At 44.3% G+C, this 27,605-nt stretch overlaps 1 protein-coding gene across 5 annotated transcripts in view; it reads right to left on the bottom strand.

Annotated features, from left to right (window-relative positions):
* CHST11 (carbohydrate sulfotransferase 11) overlaps positions 1 to 23,410 on the bottom strand; it is a 200,299-nt gene extending 176,889 nt beyond the window's left edge. Inside the window, exons 1-2 of one of the 5 annotated variants that reach the window (XM_079992955.1) lie at positions 23,390 to 23,410; positions 21,060 to 21,204 (exon numbers count right to left, since the gene is read on the bottom strand). Coding sequence is in view for 4 of the 5 variants with exons in the window: in XM_079992949.1 (XP_079849075.1) it covers positions 13,178 to 13,295 (118 nt within the window). In the remaining variant the exon portion in view is untranslated. Of the gene's footprint in view, positions 1 to 13,177; positions 13,584 to 21,059; positions 21,205 to 23,389 lie in introns of those variants that run through there. The other 4 variants (XM_079992949.1, XM_079992950.1, XM_079992951.1 and 1 more) reach the window with 4 other exon arrangements.
* Positions 23,411 to 27,605: the final 4,195 nt, after the last annotated feature.

Raw genomic sequence — 27,605 nt, 5'->3', positions numbered from 1 at the left:
GTTCTGGAAGTCCGTTCTTAACCTGAAACTGTTCTTAACCTGAAGCACCACTTTAGCTAATGGGTCCTCCTGCTGCTGCTGCACCACCGGAGCCCAATTTCTGTTCTTATCCTGAAGCAAAGTTCTTAACCTGAAGCACTATTTCTGGGTTAGTGGAGTCTGTAACCTGAAGCGAATGCAACCTGAGGTACTTCTGTATACTAATACTGCCCACCCTCTAATAGGTGAAAAACCCCATAGGAGGCAGCATAGTGCTTTCCAAAGAACAGGCACGACCGGCCCCTAGCCCAAGAGTCTTACAATCTGAAAATAAAGAGGAAGGGGGAAAACTGAGATATGGGTGGGCTGGGAAAGGCTAATATGTGATTATTTCAACTATACATACTTAGGCTTACTTAACACAATGGCTGGTTTGTTAAAATTTTGAGAGCATTTTTGTGGTTACTTACTAGACATCATAATAACCAAAGAGGTAGGAGCTTCAGAGGAACAATCTCATGGACTGTGAAGTACTTTTGGGAGGGGGGTTGACTATTCCCCCTTCATGTTGCCCACATGAAATTTCCTATCCTGCTGAGGGTCTTCAATGCCTTTTCGGATTCATTTAGTGCCAAGTTCACTGATCTTTGCCTCTAACAAGGCAGAAAAAGAACTGTTGTAGCATTCACTTTTTAATGTCTTTTAAAGAGGATAAATTGCTGTAGCTCCACTGAAAACAGAGAAGATAGTGGTGATATTCCAACTCTGGCAGGTGACTGTGAAGGATTCAGAAATTGGTTTTAAGCTCAGAAGTAACCCCATTGATGTAACAGGATCATGTAAGGACCTCAATATCTGGCCTTAACGCTTTACAGCAGGAGTTGTCAGCCTTTCTGAGCTAGAGGGCATGTTGCAAATGTTGAGAAAATTTTGCAGATGCCCATCACAAAATGGCTGCCCCAGGGATGGGGTGGGAAGGCACAAAATAGTTGCCATGGGTGTGGCATAACACAAAATGGCTGCCACATCTAAAAGACCAGAAAAAGAGATAGGGCCATAAAAGGTGCAGGCATGTCCCTCATCAAAGGGGAAAAAACCAGCCACCACTATGCACTGTGGATGCAAAGTTGGAGACTACAAAAATTACTAACAGCAGCCTCATGGACATTGGAAGTGGGTTAGACTAGATAAACACTAGGGTCCCTTCCAAAGTTACAATTCTATGATTCTATGGTAGAAAAGAATGGCATAGTGACATACTATCTGAGAGCAGAAGAAAAAATAGACAAATACAAAATATTTTTAGCACATCAAAAATCATTAATTGCAGGGACAATTCTTTCCTTCCTCAATCAAAAGCCACCTTTGCAATGTTATAACATTGCAAGATTGCCATTTTGTGTGTTACAAACCAATTTGGGGGTTATAATGTTGCAAGATTGCCATTCCGTGTATTGCAAACCAATTTTGGGTGGGTGGGTATGTTTTAAGAAATAAAAACAATCTTTTTATCTTTTGTGTATTTTGTATTTTGAATCTTTGAAATAACAGCAAACAACACGTACCACATTACCAAAGCCGCAAGAACCTCAATCCCTTAAAATAAATAAATTGTCTTGATTCACTTAAGCCCCATCAATTTCAATAGGATTTGGCCACAACACAACAGCTAACCTTACCTGGATCACAGCCAATCTTTTTAGTTTCCCTTTTTGATTGCAAAACTCTAAATGCTGGCTTTTCACCCATAGCCATGATAGGAAAACACATTGCCCCAGGTTTGGAATTTCCTATGATACAGGAAATCCAATTAGTAAGTGGCCTAAATTAAAAAACAACATTTGCTGTTACACAAAAGGCCTTAAGCAAGCACCTCCTAAAAAGAAGAAAAAGAGGAGAACTAGCCCCCTATTTCAACTGTTTTGCATTATTATCAAACACTATCCCTCAACACAGATACAAGTTACCTTCAAGTTGATAAATAATACATCCGATTTAGACCCCAATGCTTTGGAGGAGAAACGGTGGTTGTATTATTATGACATGTGCACAATAATATTTTTTTTTGGGGGGGGGGAGAGAATAAACCAGCCTCACAGCAGAGAGAGCTCTGATAGAGCATATTGGTGTATAAACTCTAAACACCGCTGAGCAACCTTTGGCGTGGGGGGGGGGGGGTACATAAGAAGGATGCAATTTCTACCACTGCTCTGAACTGCTTCTAACATTTCAATGCATCATGCAAGTACGTAAACCATTCTGTCTCCCTGGTAAGCAAATCAAGGAAACAATTTAAGCGTTCAGAAACTCTGCTTACCCCCCCCCCCAAAGAGACATGAAATGATCAGCAAGCCAGTTACACTTGATCAAGGCCAGGGCTTTTTTATGATTATTATTCAAAGGGAATCCACAGCCTAACTTATTCCTATGAATAAAAAAAGTGGAAATGTTCCAAGCTATAGGAAATGGTGTGTCTTGGAAAAAATGAGGCTTAAGCCAAATCGTGACAAGTTTTAATGTACGGCGTTAATATTACGAAAGCCAGCACAAAACTCCCTTGCTATTTATAAGGTGTTTAGCAAATATCTGTACTAACATTTTTGACCAATTAAAGAATGAAAAAGAACCTATATATTTTGCCCGATGGAAATTGCCATTACAGAGTAATGGGTGTTCCTACAACTTGAAAATTAGTGGAAAATTACCTTGGGTGGTACTGACATTTCCAAAAATACCACAGGAGTACATTGGGGTTTCTTGGGACTTCCCCCCCCCCTCCAGTGAATTAAACAGCAAGTGGCCATTACTGAAAATGAAGGGGGGGGGGGAATTATATATGGCTGCCAAGTATATTCCTGTCCAAAAGCTGGCATGTGCATTAAGAACAGACCAAAGACCCATCTGGTTCACCATTCTGCTTTCTACAGTAGCCAATCAGAAGCCGACAAGCAGAACACAAGCACAATAGACCTCTCCTGCTGTTATTCCCCAGTGACTTGTGTTCAGAGGCATGAGGTTCTGGATATTGAAGGTAGTATATAGTCAGCATGACTAGCAGCCATAATCCCTTTAAAACAGGCATGGGGAAACTCAGGCTTGGGAGATCAAGCACATAGCCCTCCACACACCTCTCCTCCCTCTGGCCTTCATCCCAGACCCATCCATTGGAGCTGGCATACTGAACAGGCCTTCTTTCTTATAGCAGAGGACCTCAATCTATCAGCAGATCTGCATGGACAGGCATCACACTTTCAGTCACGCCAATTTGAAAGCAATTAGAAGCTGAACATTAAGCTGGACCAATAAACCAAGGGCATGAGGGCTCATCCACACTTCCGATTGTGCCGTGCCCAGAAAGCACAGGTCCAAGCGGTTTCCCCCTTTCCCCACTCCTTTCCAAGGGAAAACCCGCTCTTTAGTGGTAGACCAAAACAAACGACAATCTGCAGGAAACCCAAGTTGCTGTTTGCGCTAAAGAGCAGTTTTCCCCAGGGGGAAAGTAACAGGGTCAGATGAAGTGTAGGTAAGCCCAGAGTTAAAAACTGCCACAGTTAAAACAAAAGCTTCAGTTGCTTCGTCAATAACATTTTTGTCTTCCATTCAGTAAGTGCAATTTTTAAAGTTATTAACTTCCACTGGACAATGCTCTCTTTTATCGGTTGGTGTTCCCAAGTTCAACCAGACTAAGATGAAGACAGCATGGAAAGGCATATAGCTCATTGGAAGGGCTGTAACCCAGCGTGAGAAGATGTGCTTTGCCTGCAAAAAATAAAAGGTCAAATCTCTGGCATCTCCAGAAATGCATCCTGTCTGAATCCCTGGAGAGATGCTGCCAGTCAGTGTAAATACAGAGCCAGCTGGGTCATTACAAATGCAAGTCTAATTGGCTCTACATAGGGCAGCTCCCTGGTGCTGGAGGAGACTCTTGAGAGTCCCATGGACTGCAAGAAGATCAAACCTCTCCATTCTTAAGGAAATCAGCCCTGAGTGCTCACTGGAAGGACAGATCGTGAAGCCGAGGCTCCAATACTTTGGCCACCTCAAGAGAAGAGAAGACTCCCTGGAAAAGACCCTGATGTTGGGAAAGATGGAGGGCACAAGGAGAAGGGGACGACAGAGGACGAGATGGTTGGACAGTGTTCTCGAAGCTACCAGCATGAGTTTGACTAAACTGCGGGAGGCAGTGGAAGACAGAAGTGCCTGGCGTGCTCTGGTCCATGGGGTCACGAAGAGTCGGACACAACTAAACAACTAAGCAACAACAAAGACGGCTCCCTATGTTCCTAGCATGCACACACACACAGGCCTCCTTCAAACGTTCCACAGTGGCACCTGTAAATATGAGGCATAGTGTGGGGATAGCTGCATCTTACTGCTGTCATTTTACTCACATTAAATGTTATGGAAGGTGAGAGCAGCAGGGACCCTTTCATATTCATAGAACCTCCCTGCACCTTTTTGAAGCCTGGTTTTGAGGGTTCTAGAACACACAAGGAGCCTCCACGGACACAAAGGGATTCCTGCTTCAATCACCTTGCATGAGCTGGAAGGCAAAAAAAAAATGGCAAAAAAAAGTTCAGAGAAGAAATGGAAAATTCATCCTCACTGTCACTCCCTTCATGTGCTTAAGGTTGTCACTTTGGGATACCCAAAGATTGCTAAGATCAATGGTGAAAGCAAGGATCAGCATACATACAAGTGAAGCAGTTTGCAGTATCTCAGCAACACATTTCACCAAGGTTCACCACTGGGGGCTAACAGTACCAGAAAAAAGCCCCATAATCTAGCCTGACTGTTGCATTAGAGTTTTGATGCACCAAATTTATATTGAAAGGCATTCTGCAGAGCTCTCTAAATGACTTTTAAAAAAAAAAAAAAGGATTTAGGAGTAATTGGTTTTGAAGCAAATTTCAAGTGTGCTAAACTAAGAATTACAATATACTCTTTTGCATTTATATAGAAGCCTTCCTACAATCTAGAAGGATATCACAGCATTTCATAAGTCTGGCAACAGGGCTGTCAAACAGTTATCCTGACTGGCTCACATGCGTAAATCCTCCTAGAATTGGTTGACATATATTGTGTATATGGCATTAGGTATAAATGCAGGATTCGTTTTTCCCAGGCTTATGCTAATATATAAGACTGAATTGCAATGAAATGTAATGGGTCTGGAGAGCAAAAAGACAGCTGGCAGTTTGGTATCTGGAAGCTAGATAGACAGGCATCGTTCCCTTTAAGAGTGTGGTGGATACTTAACTGCCTCACAGAACAGAGGGGAGGGGAGACCTGCTCTGCTACGTGGAACAATTCACATAATCTGTAGGAAATTCCACAGGGTTCTCCTCAGTTTCCAATCAGGAAGCCATGAGTTTCTAAATGAGAAGTTGGGCTAGAAATCCACTCCTCAAGGGCCCAAATTCCACAACCTCTCATGAGGCTAAGCCAAAAGACTGCTTTGCAGGTTGGCATAATTTTCTGTCTTTTTCAGCCAGCCCTTCTCCACCCAAGTACACTCTTTAACCTCTGTCTGCAGCTGCCCTCAAAAGCAACATAGAAAAAGAGTTCAGCCCTATGTTAGCATTTGTGTGTGTTAAAAAACTCAGGCTGCATTAGTTTATTTACAAATCCAGCACTGGGGGGGGGGTTCCCCACCAAAAACAAAAGCAAAAAAGAGTGCAAAAGGATTTGCCCATGATAATTTGTAAATCCACTTTTTCAGTAAAAAATATTGCAATTTAAATACAAATACAATATTTATTTATTTATTTATTTATTCGTTCACTCATTAATTGTTCCAATAGGGGCCCATCATATCACCACCATCTTTACACATATTCTTTGACAAAGCAGGACTGGCCAACCCAATCAGATGGGGCACATATTGCCCATAATTGGTCTAGATCAGACCTTCCTAACCTGCTGTCCCTCAGGTGCTTTTGGACTACGGCCACAGCAGGCCCAACCATTAGGCAGTGTGACACAGCTGCCTCAGGCGGCAGATTAGGGGTGTCATGAAAGGGTAGCAAATTGTTAGTTATTTAATTATTGTTGCAAAAATACAACAGTCCTGCATGACTTTTTCCTCAGGTGTCAAAATGACTTGATCAGCCTTTGGTACCATGACTGGGGATAAAGGAATGGCATCATTTCCCGCACTGCCTCAGATAACAAAATATTTGGGAGGCTGTTTATGACAACAAGTCCCATTAGTCCTAGTCAGTATGGCTATAGTTACAATAGCTGTAGCCCAGCAACATCTGGAGGGCCCCATGTTTAAGAAGAAGTCTAGTCTAGGTTATCCATGGTGAACAAAGCCACAGTTATGCATATGCCCATTCAATCTATACAACCAATAAATTACAAACAAGCGAGAAGTTATTTAAATGCCGCCCAAACAAGCAGAACAATTTTGTGAATCAGCTCAGCTTTAATTAGTATACTGCGGAATGAGCAAAGTTGGAACAGTATTAATTCAGCAGCCTACTTTCTTTGATGCATTTGATAAAGTAGAGTTGCCTATGAATGCTTGTATCACAGCAGTCTAGCCTTTACCAACCTGGCAGCCTCCTGATATTTTGGACTACAGCTTCCATCAGCCTTGGCTATGCTGGCTGGGGCCCTAGGACTGATGGGAGTTGTAGTACAGGAGGGCACCAGATTGACAAGTCTGGTCTTGATGGCTATGACCCAGAGTAGCTTCTCTCCTGTAATCTAAGCATCCAGTGCCTTATGCTGAAATTATCAGGATTGCTGTAGAGTGAATAATCTGATACAGCCTTACAATCTAGGGATGATTGTGGGTGGCCTTCCTCTCTAGGGCAAGTGTGGGGAAGCTGTGGCCCTCCAGATGTTGTTGGACCTCAGTTGCCATCAGTCCCAGCCAGCATAGACAATGGTCAGAGATTATGGAAACTGTCATCCAACAAGACCTGGAAGACTGAAAATTCCCCATCCCTGGTCCAGAACCTGAGGCTCCAGACCCAAGCTTCTTAGCATTCGAACTTAATAGAAAAATATGACAAATGCAAGCAAATAGAGAAGGAAAATATACAAGCATATATGCTTGGTCCAGGAGGGTTAAGAGAGCATGACACCATCACTAGAGGACATAAGGAACACAAAATATATTTCCAATCCAACCATATAAGGCATACTCCACTAGTGAGGGTTTGCTTGATTAGAGTTACAACTGGGCTTTATGCAGAACGACACAGCCATGTTTCTCACTGCAACAGATGCAATTAGTCATTTCAGTGGCTCAATTGTGCAAAATTGCCAGCATAGATATCACAGGCAGAGCCTTCTTATCACACAAAAAACACTGGACCCAAGCTGGGAAAGCTTAAGCTTAATCACCTGATAACTATCACTTCATACAATTTGGCTTTTTAATGCTAGCCATGTCTCTTTTTATGCAGTCATGCAGATTGGAGCCAGATAACCATTACGACTTCACAGAACCGAACCAATCTATATCCTGCACTTTCCCCCCAAAGCAAGCCTCTGCCTTAATTTGGAGGACCGAGAGCACACTACTGATTGCATCAGCACCAACCTCAAAAGCAACTCTATTTCTCCCAATGAAGCTACCAAATAAAGACAAGATTTAATCCAATGAGAATCAATGCAAAGGCTACGGTCTAGTTTCTTTTTCCTGTTATGTTCTGTCAGGCCCCACTGGACTATCCTGACATCTCAGTTTATAATAAAACTCTATTTTGGATAGGAGCAATGTGAAAGAAAGAGGTATGGGTTTTAGAAAGAGGCTTCTTCAGAGTGAGTCAAGAGACAACACATCTCATACTGGCTAAGAGTGCAAGATGCTTCCTGCTGAATGTGATCAGTTTTCATTCAGAACCATAATCCAGCTATGGAGATAAATTTGCACACACCTTTTAAAGATGGGCACCAAAACAGTTTTTGCAGAAGTGCCCACACCCAGCCTGCTATACTTGGGTTGTCTGAATGCAGCAGATTTTCACAAAAGCTGTTTAGCCCAGAAATTATTTGCTTCCTCTCTGAAACACTGGGGAAGTTGCTTCATATCTTCAGTCTGGTTGCCTTCCCCAAGGTCAAACTACGCTAGCCAGGACAAATGGATGCTCCTACAATTAATTTCCTGCTTGGTCTTCCTAGCAATCAGCAGAGCTGCTGCATGGTCTACTACCATGTGCACCGTTTGTGTGTGTTGAACAGTAGTCTTAGAAGGTTCTCCTACTCCAATACAAAGCCTTAAACAACCTGGGACCTGACTGCTCCCTTATAGGGCAGCCTGTGAGATAAGATCAGTCAAGGAAGCTTTCATGGTCACACTACCTTTCTCTGTGGTTCAATCAGTGGCAAAAACATGGGAGAGCCGTATTAGAGATGGTGGAGCCCCAGTTCTGGAACTTCCTTCCCACAAAGATACAAATGGCACTAATGTTGTTAAATTTCCAAAGCCAGCTGTTCACTTAGGCTTTTACTAGGAGTTTAATGTCAGACTAATGGGTTACACGTTTAGATGTGTTTGTACAAGTTGTGCATAAAAACAATAGCATGTTAAAAGCAGGTGTTTGGTGGCCCTTTCAAGTGCATTTTAATTGTGATCATTTCCGAAGCTGGTCTGCAATGTGGAATAGTAAAAAAAAAGGGTGATTTTAAATAAATATAAAAATAGAGCCATTTCCCTATAACTTGAACAATTGGACGCTGCCTAGATTCTGCACTTTCCAGGTGGTGCTTTTCCTGGCCAAAATTCTGGGATCCCATTAAATTAAAACATTTCAATAAATCAATGGTAGAGAACCCTCCCACTTGGCCTTCTGATATGTTTCAGCCAAGCCACACTCACCTGCCATCATATATGAATAAATGTTAAAACCCCACCCCACAAAACAGTAAGTTATGACCTTCAGAGTTTCAGCGGGAGGTACCAAGAAAACTGAAATGCCACTCATTAAAAACAAGAATAATTAAATGCTGCGCTAACTGTGCTGCCAGGATTTGTGGGCCTGAGATATGTACCATGTACCAATAGCATTTTCCAATCTAGTACAAGTGCAAAAAGTTACAGAACCGCTGCACCTGCCATTAATTTGAATAATATTCCCTTGCATGCAGTGTGCACTCTGAATAAATAACTGCAGAACACATCCATTGGCTTATTTCACGTTAATATGTACATGGAGTGGAAGGGGATGTCTGACCTAGACCACCACAGCTTCAGAAAGGTTTCTATATCATATGCCTTCAGACCATGCCCAAGGGTCTGTAGATACTACATGTAAAAACTATGTGACTTAAGATTTCCAGGTTTCCAGGTTTTGCTGCATTATAGAAATTTAAATAGGCTTTGAAATCAAAGGGCCCTTCCTACATAATCTATCAAATCAAGCACTCTTGACTCCTGTTGATTTGAGGAGGGTGGTGCTTTTTCTTACTAAGTTCCAGCCATTTACGGACTTAATAGGTAAGCCATTCTGGGGCACTGTTTCAGTAGAAAGATGGGCTAGAAATCAAATAAATAAATAAGGTAAGTGTAGCAAGTGAATTGTCATCATCGGTTATCAGTATAACTGGATTCAGTTATTTAAAAATACTATGCCTAGAAGTACCTTCCTCCAAAAAAAAACGAAAAGATGTCCTCAGGGATATTGTTCCCTCACAATTAAAAGAGGGAGTCTCTGCTCTGGTTTGGTTCACAATCTCTAGTATTCACTACACTTTATATAAAAAGGGCAGTTGCATTGATTCACTGTGCCTGCTCTGTTGGAGAAGTGCCTGAAGGTACGTATATGCAAACAGCTCAAGCAAGAGTATTCTGGGGTGTTAAACATCCAAAAGTGTTTGCAATTGCCAGTAAAATTATTTCACATGCATTCTAGCACAGGCCACTAAGCTAGCTGGTGAAACATTCCACTACAGTGTGTTCAGGACCTGCATTTCTAAATTGCTGGGGGGGGGACCTGACTCCCTCTAGAAGCAGAACATGTCCACAGAGCTGACCAGTGCAATTCTGCAAAAATTCCCAACCAGTTACGATATCCATGCACACAGCAACAGGCAGGCGAGTCTTGTAAAAATACTTTATATATATAAAAAAAAACTGTTGCTGTAGGAACAATTGGCAAGACTTTCTTATCAGCTGTGTTAAACTGACAGTTGGCAAGTGGCAAAAAATCTCTCTATTACATCCTCTGTAGTGCATCGTGGGAGAAACAGCAAGGCAGAAGACAGCAGGCAGTAAGTGAAAAGCGAGTTCTTTTTCAAGCAATCCTCCCCTGTCCTTGTTGCTGTAGGAAAGCCAATCGTAGGTTCACAGCCAAGGAAGGACACATGCAGAAAAGCATTTATAATGAGTTATGGATAGAAGAGAAGATTGCCTCTGTCTGTGGATACTGTTTTTTCTGGAATCTTACCATTTCTGATAGCAATTACAAATGCATACTACTGAACCATGGCAAACATTTCAGAAATGTAGGAAGAACAGAAAGTGTGCACATAAACTCAACATAGGATTCCTTTCAGTGAGCGGTGAGGCTTACTTGAGAGTAAACGGGAATAAGGTTCTGCAGAGGCAAAAGTTAAGCATCTTTAAAGGTCTCCGCTTTCCTTGGGAAACAACTGAGCATCTACTTAACCCCCTCCTTGAAAGCAACAGTACTTAAATATGCAATCCTCCCTCTTTAGGTCTACTCAGAAACCAGCCCCACTGAGTTCAATTCTCCTAGGTAAGTGTGTACACAGAATTTCAGCCATAAACATGCTGAACCCTGGTTGGAAAGCACCCTACGGAGTTTATGAAGCTTAAGCAACAGCCTAAAAATATTTAGTCTGATGCATGACTCTCGCCACTCCAGCTGTCATGTCTGACTACCGAAACTTGGCAAATTTTGCAAGCTAGCTTCTCCACTAGTCCCCAGCACAATTCTACCTCCTGGCAGTAATACAGCAAGCTACCTGCCGCACAGAGTTTAGCCCCAAGCTAGCACCTTCTAAATGTTTTGTGCTACAAATCCCATCATCTCTGACCATTGGGCATGCTGCCAAGGACCAATGGGAGTTGTCGTCCAAAACGTATGGAGGGCACCAAGCTTAAGAAAGGCTTCTTTCTAACCTGCTATACCACAAGTGAAAAAAAGCCACTGCCATAAAGGTGGCTTCTGAAAACCCTCACTCTACAATCTGGCCACAGCAGTGACACCGTCCTAGGCAAACCCTTCCCCTCTCCACACACATCCAAAAAAGTGCAAGAAGACAGCCAGCCACATCTGCTCATTTCCACCCATTTCTCGATGAATCCACCAAGCGTTGCCAGCAAGCCTCTCCCTGATCCAGCCATGAGAATTCCGATCCCTAACCCCATATATGTAACAGCAGGCAAGTTGATCTTTCTCCTCCTTCTCTGCTGCTGCAGTGATCCAGCTTCTCTAGGCAATGGTGCTATGCAAACCCGACTTGCTGGAGACAGCGGGTGGAAAGGCAGGATATAAATATTTTACATGCAACTAAACAAAGATTTTAAAGCTCCTCACAACACGCTTCCTTCTGGGCGGGAGACTGAAGGTTTGCCCACCCTGCTGGAGATGCACTTTGCAGGAAACAACACAAGCTTGTGCTTCTTTGCTCTTTCCTACCACCACATTAATCCACAACAGTTCTCCCCCCCCCATCTCCCCCTCCCCATTCAATTCAGCCAGATAAATAACTGTGGGCTAGAATTTTTTACTTCAGCTATACAGAGTCGGTGGTACAGCCTGACTCTGTTTACCACCTTGCCAAGAGAGGATGCTTTAAGGCGGCTGCATATATTTGGTCCATCTAGCTCAATACTGTCTACACTGACTGGCAGCGGCTCTCAGGGATTTTGGGGCGGGGGGGGAATCCTTCCTAAATGAGACTCAATCGTTGAACTTGGGACATTCTACCTGCCAAGCAGATGCTCCCCTGCTGGGCTAAGGTCCTTCACTTAAATGGATGTGTTAATGGATTTTATTTACAGAGCTTTTCCGTTTGTCTCCTCCAAGTTGGGCTATGGGTAGCAGTCCCTGTGGGCTAGAGTAAAAAGCAAGAAAAACACTAGAAGCAAGTGGTAGTGGGGAGGCAAAGGGAGCCAAGGATATCTGGGGTTGGGAAAGTTTCCGCAGCTTTCTGCTTAGAGCAACGGGCTTTGACTGGGGACACCCAGGTTGAGATTTCCACTGGGCTGTGAAGCTCACTGGGTGACCTTGGGCTCCTCTCTCTCTCTCTCTCTCATCATGATCTACCTTGCAGGGTTGTTGCGACTATCAAAACAGGGAAGGACCATGTAGAATGCCTTGACCTCTTTGGAGGAAAGGCAGGGCAAAACTGCCAATCAATCAATCAATCAGTCCCACTTCTGAAACTCCACATTTCTGTATTTTAATGCTCCCACCGTGAAGCAAGTCCCGTGGAGTTAACTTGACAGCAGGGGGCTTAGCGTTGCAACCTTGCCATCGTTCCCAGTTTGATCACTGCAGGAAAGTGCCTTTCCTCCAAGTAAGGAGAGACAGACAGAAGGGCAAAATAATGGGCAGAGTCGAAGAAGAAGAAGAAGAAGAAGAAGAAGAAGAAGAAGAAGAAGAAGAAAAGGAGGAGGAGGAGGAGGAGGAGACGGTACATGAAAAGTCCAGGGCTGCGGCGGGGTTTGGAGTCTCCTCCGGGCCCTTTCCGATGCTGATGCTGATGTTGCTGCAGCGGCGGCGGCGCAGCCGGGATCTCCTCCAACGTCTGCGCGCACATGGCCAGCAGCTGGAAGCCGGCGAGAGGAACGAGGCGAGCCCGTCACCAGCAGCAGGCGCCCCTTCTCCCCCGAGCCCCGGCACAGCAGCACGATCTTGCCGGCGGGATTCCTCCCCCCTCCCAAAAAAGGGAGCTCCCGGTCCCTCGCCTCCTTCCCCGGACCCCCCACCCCTGCCTTCACCCCGATCCCCACCTCTCTGAGCCCCCCCCCCGCCCTCGGAAGTTGGCCGTCCCCTCGCCAGCGACCCCCTGGCGACCCGGCTCTACCCCCCCTCCCCCCCCCGTGGCCTCGGAGGAGGTGCTCCCTCGCCGGACTTTCCTCTCGCCTCCCGCCAGCCGCGTTAGCTCCGGCCCCGGAGCCCCAGGCGCCGGCGCGCCAAGTCCCCGCGAAGGGCGCGCGAGAGGTGGAGGAGGAGGAGGAGGAGAAGCCAAGGAGCAGCAGCCGCCCTACCTGGGTGCAACATACTTTGGAAATAGAAGATGACGAGCGCGAAGGAGCCCAGGCAAGTGACCAGCACCATCCGGCAGACGCGGTTCATCCTCATCACTTCCAGCAGCGCCGCCTTCATGGCTTTGTCCCGGCGTGTGAGGCGAGAGGAGGAGAGCCAACGCGAAAGGAACCGGCCGGGCTCCCTCGCCCAGAGTTGGGAGGCGGAGGAGCCTCAGGAAGAGCCTGCGAGGAGCGGCGGCAGCGACGCCGAGACCGGCCGGCTCGCTCAGCTGGCGGCGTTGGCGTTGGCGCCGGCGGAGGAAGCAGCAGCAGCTGCTGGTCTCTCCTCCTCGGCGGCTGCTGCTGCTCTGGAGGCTACCTTGGGCAGCGGCGGCAGCAGCTTGCCAGCGCTCCTTCATTTGGCCGCGAGATAGTCCTTGGCTGGAAGATACCACTCGCGCCCGCGGTTCGGGGGCGGAGGCGCGGGCCGAAAGAGGACCTCGCGCGGAGGGAGCGGCGCGCCTCCCCCTCTCCGAGAAGGTGGTCGCGCCCAGCTGTTTCCCCTGCGCGTCTTGCGGCTTTCCTCGCGGTCCTAAAGCGGCTCTGTTTCGCGCCGGGGGCTACGCAGAGCGCAGAATGAGATGGGGGTCGGGAAAGAAATCCCCTTCTTTCCTATCTCCTAACGGGCTAAAAAAAAAAAGTTCAAGGAAATAAAGTAGGAGAACGGAAAGAAAGGAGGAGTTAATGAGTCCTACTACCGGAACTCATCTTTCACGGTCAGGACAGTAGCTCAGAGATAGAGCATCCCTGTTCGGCGTGCAAAACATCCCATGTTCAGCCCCTGACAGCTCCAGGCGGGGCTGAGAGAGACCCTCAAAGCACATTTATTCTGAACTATTATTCTTTTATTAACGATAATGATTGGATTTCTTACCCACCCTTCCCCAGAGGTCCCAGGGCAGGATGCACCAATATAAGAAGTGCAGTATTAAAATCAGTTTAAACAATTTGCAAGTAGTGCATTAAATGGGATTTTTTTCCAAATGAATCAGCCTCAGATTGCAGCCATGAAGGAGGAGGACTGTCGGGTAAAGTCAAGGCCATTTAAATAAATGGGATTAAGCACACCTAGTTCTTCACACTAGGTGTGACATTTGCAGTTTTGATCCATGTTAGTCTTGGGTTTTGAGTTAATTTAATATATAATATTTCAGAAATTCTGCTATTAGGACCACCAAAATAGTAGGGATTGTGGATTCTTCTTTCTTTCTTATGGAACAACGCAGCTACTTTTATTTTTTAATAGACCATGATTTGGAGCACAATTTTCACATGGCCTAGGGGTGAAGCAGCTGTTGAAGCAAAACTTCGGCAGCAAGGGGGCACATTTCCACTTCCAAAGGCAGACCAAATTGATGGTGTATGTACAGAAGGGATGAGGAACCTATGACCCTCCAGATGTTGTTGGACTCCAACTCCTGTCACCCACAGCCAGGTTGGCCAATGGTCAAGGACGGTGGAAACTGTAGAACAAAAACAACAAGTTCTCCATCCCTCATGTATACTGAAGACTGTACACTACATACACACACACACACACACACACACACACACACACACTGAGAGTGTGGAGTAGTGCTTAGAGTCTTGGACTAGGATGGGATGTTTGCGGTGCCAGACCTTGGCGTCTCAAATTTCAGTGGCACCCTGTGCAACACCAAAATTCAGCATGCGCCCCTGCCTCTTGCCCTCTGTTGGACTTCATAGTTGTAGCACCTGCTGTGGCACTCCAGAAGCTTCGCACCCAGTGCAACTGAACCTGTCACACTCCCCCTGCCTTTGGTAATGGAAGTAAACCCACAATGCCTACAATATACAGTGGTACCTCGGGTTAAGAACTTAATTCATTCCAGACAGTGGTGTAGCGTGGGTTGTCAGCACCCGGGGCAAGGCAAGTAATTTGCACCCCCTAACCCATGGATTTTAGTAGGGGCAGGGAGCTGCTAGTGCGAGTGAGCGCCCCCAGATGTTGCGCCCGGTGCGGCTGGCCCCCCCTGCACCCCCCACGCTACGCCACTGATTCCAGAGGTCCGTGCTTAACCTGAAACTGTTCTTAACCTAATGGGGCCTCCTGCTGCTGCTGCGCTGCTGGAGCATGATTTCTGTTCTCATCCTGAAGCAAAGTTCTTAACCCGAGATACTATTTCTGGGTTAGCGGAGTCTGTAACCTGAAGAGTATGTAACCTGAAGCGTATGTAACCTGAGGTACCACTGTATTACCTGGATCAGTGTGGGGTGATACACAGAGAAGCTACCTCTTATTCATCACTGATTCCTCTCTTTTAATGACTACTGGTTGGTAAAGTAGATCTCTTCCTTTGAGGTTTTACTTCCTTTCTGCGCCTCCTAGTCCTGCACACCCACTGCAATATATTATCCAAATGCAGAAAATGAGGAGACCTTGTTTTAAATCCCCATTCAGCTATACGGCTGAGAGCTTGGGCCAGTGATGATCTCTTAGCCAAATCTACCGCACAGGATTGTTCTGAGGACAAAATGGAGGGGGGGCAGGAGAGGGAGAGAACCATATATGCCAGCTTGACCTCCTGGGAAGAAAAGTGGGGTATAAGTACACTTAGAGGAAGTAAACAAAAAGTGCTTGCTAATAGGCACCTAGGCTAATGTTTGGTTATCAGAGCAGACTATACACATTACATCACCAGGCAGAGACTTGGATTTTTTACATCAGCAGGCAAAGGCATTTAATATATGGAGGGATCAAGTGAAACAAAAAGAGTTATATCTTACCCCCATGCTTTGTTTTGCTTTAAAGACAAACCGTTATTGAGATTGATGCACGTGGTTTCTTGAGCCATTGCTAGCCAGGTTCTCACAGTTAGCTGGATAATCTTGGAAGCTAAACCTCAGTACACAAATTGATCACAGGCAAATATGCTTCTTAAACATGTTTTCTTAGTGTGTGTATGGGGGGGGGGGACAGAATGAGATCAAAAGCATTCTGGGGCCAAAATCCAGTTTAAGCCCCATTGAACTGTTGATACTTTAGAAACTTGGATTAGTTAGTGGAAAGTTTAGCAGTTATTTAGCTAAATGTGAATATTTTTGGTGATTGTTCTATTAATCAAACAGTTTAGGGGGGAAATAATTTTGATGTTTTTGTTAGCTAGCTGGTGTGGATATAAATGTTAACTGATGAAATTTGTCAAATGGATTTTGTACATGTATTACTTCTACTGTATCTATCTATCAATATATAGCTCTGTATTGTTTACTGTTTCTGTGTGCTGCTCTGAGCATCTATAGGAAAGTGACTGGAAGATAAGCATGTTGTTGTTGTTGTTGTTTACTCGTTTAGTCGTGTCCGACTCTTCGTGACCCCATGGACCAGAGCACGCCAGGCACTTCTGTCTTCCACTGCCTCCCACAGTTTGGTCAAACTCATGCTGGTAGCTTTGAGAACACTGTCCAACCATCTCGTCCTCTGTCGCCCCCTTCTCCTTGTGCCCTCCATCTTTCCCAACATCAGGGTCTTTTCCAGGGAGTCTTCTCTTCTCATGAGGTGGCCAAAGTATTGGAGCCTCAGCTTCACGATCTGTCCTTCCAGTGAGCACTCAGGGCTGATTTTCTTAAGAATGGATAGGTTTGTTCTTCTTGCAGTCCATACCACTACTAATAATGTTTAAAACATAGTAAGGTAAAAGGTAAAAAGGTAAAGGACCCCTGGACAGTTAAGTCCAGTCAAATGCGACTTTTGGAGTTGCTAATTTTGCTTTTCAGGCTGAGGGAGCCGGCGTTTGTCCACAGACAGCTTTCTGAGTCATGGCCAGCATGACTAAACCACTTCTGGAACAACGGGACACCATGACGAATGCCAGAGCACACAGAAACGCCATTTAAAATATAGCAACTCCCTGGGACTTTCTTCTGTGTGGACATGCATAGGGTTTCACTGTGATTTGAACTTCCTCATTAGGGTTCCTGTCTGCTTAGGTTCAGATTATTGAGAAATTCTCTACTCACTCGCTGATGTCAAGTATTCTTAGAAATAAATCCTATCTGTGAAGACTCTTAGAAATTTGTCTTCTCTGTCAACAGAATACTTTGAGCTGGCTTTGCTGATACAGGACCTAACATGTTTATGGTTTGACATGAAGGAATGTAGAAAAATCATAACTTCCTCAAGCTACGTTATCATGACAGATTATTGGGAGTGGGGGGATCCAGAGAGCTTGATGAACAAAACCAGCGATATATGCATCCTATCCACACAAAAAACATTGCAGCAGATCGAATGAACAAACAAGATTGGAGCAGAAGACTGAGTTGAAAAGACAAGTGGGGAAGTTTCTCCATTGCACCCATTTCAACAGAGGCTCATTTATTAGTTGTTACATTTGGAAAGCACACCAGGATATCAAATCTAATTTGAGCCCAGACTAGTCAAAATACACACGTGCGCGCACACACACACACAGAGAGAGAGAGAGAGAGAGAGAGAGAGAGAGAGAGAGGCACCAGGGTACAGACTAAACTGTTTGCCAAACTCTGACATAGTTTGCTGCTCTTTCTTGATTCACAAAGTGCTCTTTTGCCATTTTTTCCATTGCAATTTGCCAGTCCAGGACAACTTTTGCAGTTTGAAGTTGTTGGAATAAGGCTAATTGAAATATGGTTTCGCAGAGGAGCCAAGACAGCTGCTCCGAATGCCACTCCAACTATGCCAGCTCTAACCTGCTTGCAATTAATTTGAGTTCACTCTTACCCAATAAATGGGCAAATTCCTTCTTGAAGCTAGGAAACTGTTCCAATATTGGGGACCTAACTTTCACACAAAACGTTTCTTATACTTCACCAGCCAGGGGTTGCTATTCTCATGTCACAGTGTAACATGGGCAGAACTAGACATGATGCAAAACTGATCTTTGGAGTTGCAAAACCACAATAAAAAAACTGTAGCACTGTGACTCAAACTCTCTTCCATCTTTGCCTACTTGACAGGAATGCTGTCACTGCATTTTCCTGAAAACAGCTGTCAATGAAGTGCCTTAGTGTATGGACATACTCTAAGGCGGGGTATTCCAGAGATTGTGAAACTACAACTCTCATCATCCCTGGCCTTGCTGGACCTGCAAATTTGTTGGCATGGCATTTTGTGTGTCTATAATAGACACCAGCTAGTATATGTCTCCATAGGAGGCCTTTCAGCAATGAAAGCGAGAGGTGGTCTCACAATATGGCCCCTTACTTCCCAGGCTCTTTTCCACTGCGTTTTTATAAATGACTCTAGAAGAATGAAGACTGCAGCAGCTCACTTGATGAAGGCAGAAATCCTGCACATGATTACCTGGAAGTAAGGACACACACACACACACACACACACACACACACACACACTTTGGGAGGAAACATGGAGTTATAAATTTAATCAGTCAATAAATACATTGATGTATGTGAATTAGGACGAAGAAAACCTTGCAGTCCAGTTCCATCACATGATGCTGCCTGTATCACTAGATGCTACAGGAGAAGGTGAAAGAAGAAGATCAGACATGGGGCTGCCATTTTAGGAGGCAGCCATGTCTTGTTCTGGCCCTAGAATGCAAGATCTGCAGTGAGTTAATTGCTACGTTTAAGAAAACCCTGCTATTTATTATTCGTCAAGCGACTCCATTAGCAAACTGCTTTACAATCTTTCTTATGTTCTTCCTTCCAAGGATGTGTTGGAAACACTGTGCCCACCCCACACTCCAAAAGGTCATATTTCCATGAAACAGAACTCTAAAAATGCAAATAATTGAGTCATTTCCTGCTTCTACTAACATGAAACTTCTTCCCCTCCTATCTGCTGAATAAAATGTACAGGTAGGTAATACTAGGTGAACTTTCAAGCCAAGGAAGAGTAAGGATGAATCACAGTAAGATCTCATGAAATAATATAAACCCACATTTCTGTAATGAGTTCCGGCATCACTTCACACATTACGTCCAGCCAGTAGCATTGCAAAGCATGATGCATTAAAGTGGGTAAGTTATATAACCACCAAGGTGGCTCCGGAAATCCTTGTTTTGAAGTGTCCTTAGGACTGGGATTATCACATCCTTTTTTTATGAGTACTGAAGGTCTTAGCTGTCTTAGCAGTGAGATCGTCCCCATCCTAGGTATGCCCAATGGAAGGGCTGATTACACCTTTTGGGGTAGACGTTTGATACCCAAGATAGAACATGCACTATGCATTTTGGAGAGGGGGAGTCAGGACCATACAAGTATGAAAGGAGGGGAGGCAGCACAGGGTTGAGGAATAGAAGAATACATCCAATCTCTGGGAAGCCAGAATTAATCATAAATATTCCCTATTCCCTATTATTACTGGCTGGTTATATGTCAAATGCATGGATCGTGAAGGGAAGACAGCTGTAATAATAATAATAATAATAATAATAATAATAATAATAATAATAATAATAATTTATTTATACCCCACCCATCTGGCTGGGCCTCCCCAGCCACTCTGGCGGCTTCCATAGAAACCAAAAATACAGTAAAATCACACGTTAAAAACTTCCCTGAAACTGTAAAGTTCCAAGAGGCAACATAGAGTTCTTCTTCTGTGTAATTTTTAATTTATTTCTCTAAATGAAAAACATATTTATATTGCCCTTTCAAGGTGCTTCACAACAACATGCTTGTGGCCTGTAAAATAAAGGAATGAATCCTCATGTCTTGTGGAGAAGGTAGCATGCTCATATTTGGATAAATGACATAAAATGTAGGTTTCTAGGAAGCCATCTTATACAGAGTCCATCTAGCTCAGGATTGTCAGTCAGCAAATTGTCCTGGGCCTACTTTGCCTCTTCATCTAAAACCTCAGGAAGCCATTGTCATTCAGAACAAACCAGGAAAGGGGAACATTTGGCCTTCTAGATATTTGCTGGACTACAACTCCCATCATCCTTTACCATTGGCCATGCTGGCTGGGGCAAGTTGGAATTAACAGTATCAAGAGGGGCGAAGATTCCTCATCCCTGGAGTAGACAGCAATGTACTAGATGGACTAGTGGTTTAAACTGACATAATGCAGCTTCCCAGATCAAAAGTATACTGTATCTGCAAAACGTGACAAGTCATTGTTACAAAATGGAAATGCCAGGCCTGTTATCTTGATAAACCATGTTAACAGGCTGTCGATCATGCTTCTGACAGGGCAGAGACTTTGAGATGCCACAATTTACAAGCAAAGTGTAAACACTGAGCTGTGAAAATTGTAACAGCAGGTGCTACATGCATTTCTATATCAATAAATATCAAGTAGCTCCCACTTGGAAGGAAGAGAGAGAGAGAATGAAAGGTAGACAGGAGACCAGCCCTCATCTCAGAGGAAAATCATTGGAGATTGCACACAGCTCTGCCTGTTTTGATACACACTTGGGGATGTCAAAGAAATCCAACAGAAACAGGCTCTAGAGAAGAAATTGCTTATGTTCACTTATTTGTCCCATGTTTGGAATGGAAATCAATCCAGCGAATACAATAAGGATTTGCTGCTATTGCAGCTTTCATTCTGCAGATGATATGTATTTGATTGCACCCCCCTCTTTCCTTTACATTGAAATGAATGGGATGGAATTACATAATGACCATGCAAATTTCCTTTTTTAATCTTTATGTAACCTGTTTTAAACTGTTTTTAATTTTGTATGGCTCCTGACATGTTGTGACCCACTCTAAGACCTTGGAATGAAAGGTGGATAAAATAAATAAATACACAGCTCAACAAGATAGGAGGCTGGAACAGGACGGGGGAGATTCAAGCTCAAAATTCATCTCTAATTTGAAGCTCACTGAGTGAAATTAGGCAAGTCATTATTTCCGAGCCTAACCTACCTCACAGGGTTGTTGTGATGATGAAAGCATAGAGAAGAATGTGTACTACTCTGAATTTCTTGGTAGAAGAACAGGATGCAGATGTGCCATAATAGTTTCAACCACCAGCTGCCAGGAAATGAAACGAGGAAGATACTTGCTCCTGCTGGAATGTAAATTAAAATATTTACATGTTACACTTTGTTCTAAAACTAGACCCTCAAGACAGCTAGCAACATAATAGAAACAGGAATTAATAAGCAATATAATTCTTACAACCTAAGCTGCAGCAGAAAAAACGAACAAGTAGTGCAAGTACGACCCCCCTCCCAGGCCATCTTGTGCATTGTTAATTGGGGGGGGGGTTATGTTTATTATTAAAATTATAATGGGTCAGTGCATCTGGCTGTTAACCAGAAGGTTGGTGGGTAGAAGCCACCCAGGGACAGCTGTTGGACAGAATCCCTACATTGCCAGTGTTATGTAGTGAAGTTTCACCCTGGGCCACCAGGGGGATACTGTATATAGTTTTCACTCAGGTCTGTAGATAGTTTTCACTCAGGTCCACGTCAGTTATTTTAGGCGGGAAACGCTGGGCTGTTGTTGCTACAATGTTGACAGCCGGCTGCCTATAAAAGCAGGCCGGCTGAGCTGTTTGCAGCAGTTCTATTCCAGCTTACAAAATAAAGAGCTACTTGGAGAAATCGCTGTGTCGTCTGCTATGTCAACTCACAACTTAACAGCCAGGGCTTGGGCTAGATGATCTTCCTGGTCCCTTTGAATCAGAGTTGCCAGGTCAGGGTCCAATCCTGAGGCTTTAGGGACTGCCCTTGGTGCATCACAGGGTCCAAACCTGAGGCTTTAGGGACTGCCCTTGGTGATATCACAGATGCATTCCTTTGCAATGTCATAGGGCAGAACCTGGAGATGGAGGTTAATTGGAAGAAGGTAGAGCAGAGCTACCCCCGCCCTGAGTGCCTATGCTGCAATTTGCTGCCAACTCCTGCCAGGTTGAAACTTTGCAAGCTGCATGCACAGTCTTCTTATTATTAGTAGTATTTATTATTATTAGCACTCTGGGCCACCTGGAAATTCAAGCCCTCCATTTGCCACACAAACTTAGTGAATTCAGGCCAGACCTGGAGGTCTGGCAACCTTAGTAGGCTTTCATTATTTAAGAGGAAGAGAGCAGTCTTCTGTCAGTTATAGCATTTTATAGAAGTGTTTTTTTCATGAAATGATAGAACATAGCTGGGGAGGGAGAGGCGGAGACTTGCAGCACCATGGCTCTTTGGAAGTAATTCCCACTGTGCTCATTTGGCCTTACAGTTCTCTTGTGGATGTTTCGTTTATGTCTTCCTGCTCAGAACAAGACCTTCCAAAAAGGCAAAATCACTCTCTTTCTGCTCAAGTTGTGTACTGTTTGGTTCACTTTGTTCTGTAAACATTGACCAGGATTTTCTCTCTGCTTTATTCAAGTGTCGGTGCTAACAGGGCCACCATTTTTCCCTGCCTCCCTTCCCCCCCCCTCCTTGCCTAGCAGGCTGCTGGGAAAGGAACAGAACATTCTCACTGGAAGTCTGAGCTTGCAGAGGGCTTCTGAAATCAGGCCAAAGCCTCTGTAGAATTAGGCTGAGGGCGGCAGGAAGCCCTCAGGTTGCCCACCTTTGCTTCAAGCCGTGTCAGTTACATCCTTTAACCAGGGACACCTTATGAGCAGATAGATGATAGATAGATAGATAGATAGATAGATAGATAGATAGATGATAGATAGATAGATAGATAGATATAGATAGAGATGATAGATAGATAGATGATAGATGATAGATGATAGATAGATGATAGATAGATAGATAGATAGATAGATAGATAGATAGATAGATGATAGATAGATAGATGATAGATAGATAGATGATAGATAGATAGATGATAGATGATAGATAGATAGTTAACCAGGTTTTTTAAAAAAAAAACCGCTAAGAAGAAATGCAGACAGTAATACCGTTTTAGAAGAGGCAATCTCCTTGCATTCCCTCACAGAGGAAGGAATGCCTCTTCTAAGATATGGAATATGCAAGCACCATCTAAAAACAATCTTATTTTTTTAATTGGTTTTCTTTAATTAATTGAAAACCCCAATAGGAATTACAGCTAAATTAGAGAAATAACACTTGTTTCCACTTCACCCCAACTAAATAACATCATAACTGTTGACAAATATTATTATTGACAAATAATAATTGGTTATTATTATTTATTAGATTTATGTCCTGCCCTTCATTCAAAGATCTCAGGGTGATCTTTACAACATCAAAACAAAACAAAACAAAACGGAATATTATTTTGATTACTGGTAAATAAGAAGTCAATGTAAGGAATAGCAGGGAACAACCCTCGTCCATCTGCTGAAATTGTATTGATGCTTTCCTGTCATACAAAGGAAGCCTTTGTCTTTCTTCACCTGCTGTGGAGCGGAGGTTTCGCAGCAGAAGCCGGGATGAAAATCAAACAGGAGAAGCTGTGGACAGTGAGGGGAGAGAAATAAGGATGGAGAGGGGAGAAGAGTGTAGTTTTCAGGCTAAGGTGTCATCACCCTTCTTGGCTGTGATGCTCTCTTCAAACTCACACAGCAAATAATTAAGTTCTGGCGTCTGAAAATGTGGTGCTATGCTTAATTTATATTTTGCTCAGCTTGTGGTTATCCTTCTGGCAGAGACTAGCAGGTGACAATACACGACATACACGCTACACTTCCTGGGGAAATAAGAAAATAGACCCCTCAGGTGGCCATAAGTGACATTTGCTGTAGTAGTGAGAGAAATGTAGATCATTTTTTTGTGGCATTCTCTGCATCCTACACCCTTACAGCGAAAAGGTCACCTAAAGATAGCTTTTGTTTAGTGCAAAGGCTACATACCTATTCAGACAATGGAGTTCCTTGGGTATTTTGAACCATTCCCCCTTCCATTTGACAGGTCATTTGATATACCACTCGGTGTGGGTGAATCTGTCCATTTTGGTTTCTCTTGGTTCTTTATTTTTGCAGATTCCTCATTTTTCTCCCAAGGAGCTCAAGGTGGCATATATGGTTCTGCTTCCCATTTTATCCTCACAACAACCCAGTGAAGTAGGTTAGGCTGAGAGACAATGACAGGCCCAAGGTCACCCAGCGAGCTTCATAGCTGAGCCCTGGTGATTCAAACCCTGGTCTCCCAGGTCATAGTCCAACACACCAACACTGTCACTCTTTGTAAAATTCACGGATGTGTGAATTTGGGAAGATATCTGTGTTTCAGTTTGTGTATTGTTTCAGAACATGCAAGTTGGGTAGGGTCAGGTCAGCTTTAAATGTGAAGTGAATTGAATGTCTCCCCCATCTCCATCTTTGAGTAAGCCTATTGGATACAGCACAGCTTGCTTCTGGGTAGGCTTTCATAGGCCATAACAAAGGGTAGGGGCATAGCTTAGGAGTAGAGCATCTAGGTTGCAAGTTCAATCCCTGACATTTCAAAGCAGAGCTAGGAGAGACCTTGACTGAAAGATTACTGTGTTTCAGTTTGTGTACAGTGGTACCTCGGGTTACGTACTTAATTCGTTCCGGAGGTCTGTACTTAACCTGAAACTGTTCTTAACCTGAAGCACCACTTTAACTAATGGGGCCTCCTGCTGCCGCCACGTCGCCGGAGCATGATTTCTGTTCTTATCCTGAAGCAAAGTTCTTAACCTGAAGCACTATTTCTGGGTTAGCGGAGTCTGTAACCTGAAGCGTCTGTAACCTGAAGCGTATGTAACCTGAGGTACAACTGTACTGTTTTAGAAAGTGCAAATTAGGTAAAAGCACCTTTATATGTGAAGTGGATCGAATTTCTCCTCTATCCATACACAATACCCCACTTTTCTCAATTTCTTTACTTTTATACTCCAAGGCATATTCTTCACAGAATGTATTTGTACAAATAAGGTGTAATTAGCTTTACCCATCAGATAATGGTTGACCTTCTGTTGCTTCTGTGCAGATTCAATGTGTTAATACTACACTCAGCGTGGTTCAAGGTTGAGTGAAATTGTGAGCAGAGACACACAAATAGAGAAACACCTCCCTAAACAACATAAAGACAAAAGGTCCCCATCGAGGTAACTAGCTCCTTCAGCTCTGACTTTGCTGTGTTAAACCGAGCATTTGTGGAGAATAAGCAGGCCGACTTGTGGCAAACCTGATTTATTCCAGAGGAAGGAAGGAAGGAAGGAAGGAAGGAAGGAAGGAAGGAAGGAAAACACGAAATCTGTTAGTTTGGGTTTTTCAATTTCAAATCTTCGGCTTGTCATATTTCAAAAAGTGGAAGTCTGGACACAAAACTTGTTGAGCTTTTTTAGCAAAATAACAAATAACATTTTAAAACTGTTTTTGAGGGAAATGGCCAATATGGCTGGATTTCCCCAAACGATTTCTGCCTGGACACAGCTTCTGACTACAGTTTTCTGGGTATGTCAGGGAAATTCTGGACGTATGGCAACCCTACTAATCTTCAATTTAGTTCTCCACATTGCCATAGCCATTTGCATTTTTTTACAAAAAATAAAATTCACAGGAAAATTTGTCAACATTTTAGTTGGAATTTCTCCTAATAATCAATCAATCATTTTTTGGTGTGCTGCATTTCCAAAGTTAATGCCATGCTCAAGGCAGCTTACAACGTATAAAAAAATTTCCGAGGCGGCTCCCTGTTTGAGTTTTCCATACATTTCGAGGCTTACTGTCAGAGCTGCCTCCAGGTCCCAGCTCACAGAGGACCAACGCTAGGCTGTAGTTATGTACAAAAGTCTTTATTGAGGTTCAGTTTCCATTTTAAAGCCGCAGCGCGCAGCTCTATGTCTCGACCTTAGACCGGCGAAGTCCCGTCTGAGTCTCCGCCCCTTCCACACCAGTTTAAGACTCTCGCTTTGCTCCACCTCTTCCTAAGTTCCTTTCTCCTCTGGGCCCTCCTGCCCGCTAGGGTTTCCTCCTTCCTGGACTCCTCTGACGCTGACCCTGATGATTCTTCCCCCTCCTTCCGGCGGGCTTTAGGACCTGGTTCCCTATCCGGGCTACCTTCTGTGCCGCTCGCCTGTACATTTGAACTTGGCGCGCGTGCCCAGCCTGCAACTTTCCTCTTGACCGTTCCCTCGCTCTCCGATGGAGGCGTGGCCAACCCTGACTCATCTTCTCTCGCTGGTGGTGCATATGTGGGCTCTGATACCTGGGACTCCTCCCCCCCACTACGCTCTGGTGGGGAAGCTGGTCCTGATTTCCAACTGCTGCTCTGGGAGTCCCCGCTGGCCCCTTGCTTCTGGGGTGTCCCCCTTGGGTCCCCCCTTGCCCTGCCCATCGGCGCCCCCTTCTGTGAATCTTCCGATTCGCTGGAGAGGCTCATGGAATCTATCGGGCTGCTGTCATCTTCTCCTACGCTGCCCTCGGATTGCTCCCCCTCGCTCTCCATCTCCTCTCCTCCCTGCGCTCCCGCTGAGTCCCTGACACTTGCGTATTGAGTTTTCGGTTTTTGAACGTTTCGGAAGTCGAAATGAAATGTTTCGGAAGTCGAAATGAAAAGTGGAAGTCCGGAATGAATTACGTTTGAAAACAAAGGTACCACTGTATATGCATTTTCATGCACACTTTCCCACAATATATGCATTTTTGTACATGTTCATGGTTGGGGAAGCACCATCTCAAAATCTGAAAACATGAATTTCAAAGGATAGCTGTGCTTCAGTTTGCTGTTTGTTCCAGACGTGCGTAATGGGTAGTTAACAGGCAAACAAAAGTGAATTCATCCCTCATCCCTAGTTAATAACAGGCACAATCTGATGATGTGAAAAGCCTCAAGCGCCACACAGGGCAAGCAGCTCAAAGTAACTGTTGTGGGGAAGGCCCTGTGGAGCCTATAACAAGGGCTAGGATGCTTTACAGCCTGAGGTAAAGACTAGACACTGGATCATTCAGAAGCTACCAAGAATGCCTACTGACACTAGGGTTGAGCCAAGATTTCTCTGAATTTATTTTTCCAGTGGTTTCTTTTCTTTTCTTTTTCTTTCCTCCCACCCCTAGAAAACAACCCACTTTTGCAGAGTTTTCTCACCCAAAATTCTGAGCATTTATTTGTAGTGACTGAGCTTTGCTCCCCCCACCCACAAAAAACCCACCCCTGGGCGATGCTATGACTGTGCAGCATTCAAAATGGCAGCCAGACTTCCAATGCAGTAGTTGTTGCTGCTGGAGGAGGAGGGTGGGACTTACGGAAAAGGAAAGAAGCTTTCCTTTTCCCCCTGCTAACGATGAGCTCCACCACTCCTGAGAAACATTTCCCCTAATTCATGATGATTATAAGGTATCATACAGTGCAGATGTGTATGTCCTTGCAAGACATAACTGATCATTTATAGCCCCACTGTGACTTTGTGGGTACAGCCAACAGAGATTCACTTGTCCACTGATATATTTTCTGTCCTTAGGTACCTTAAAAGCTACTCAGTTCTGTTATGTACCGCTTAACATATATTTGGAGCACCACCTAATGGAGGCATGTGGAA

Source organism: Podarcis cretensis (genome assembly GCF_951804945.1).
Source record: "Podarcis cretensis genome assembly, chromosome: 10".
NCBI lineage: Eukaryota > Metazoa > Chordata > Lepidosauria > Squamata > Lacertidae > Podarcis > Podarcis cretensis.
Note: the sequence above shows the minus strand (reverse complement) of the source record. Positions and strands in the feature narration are given on the sequence as shown.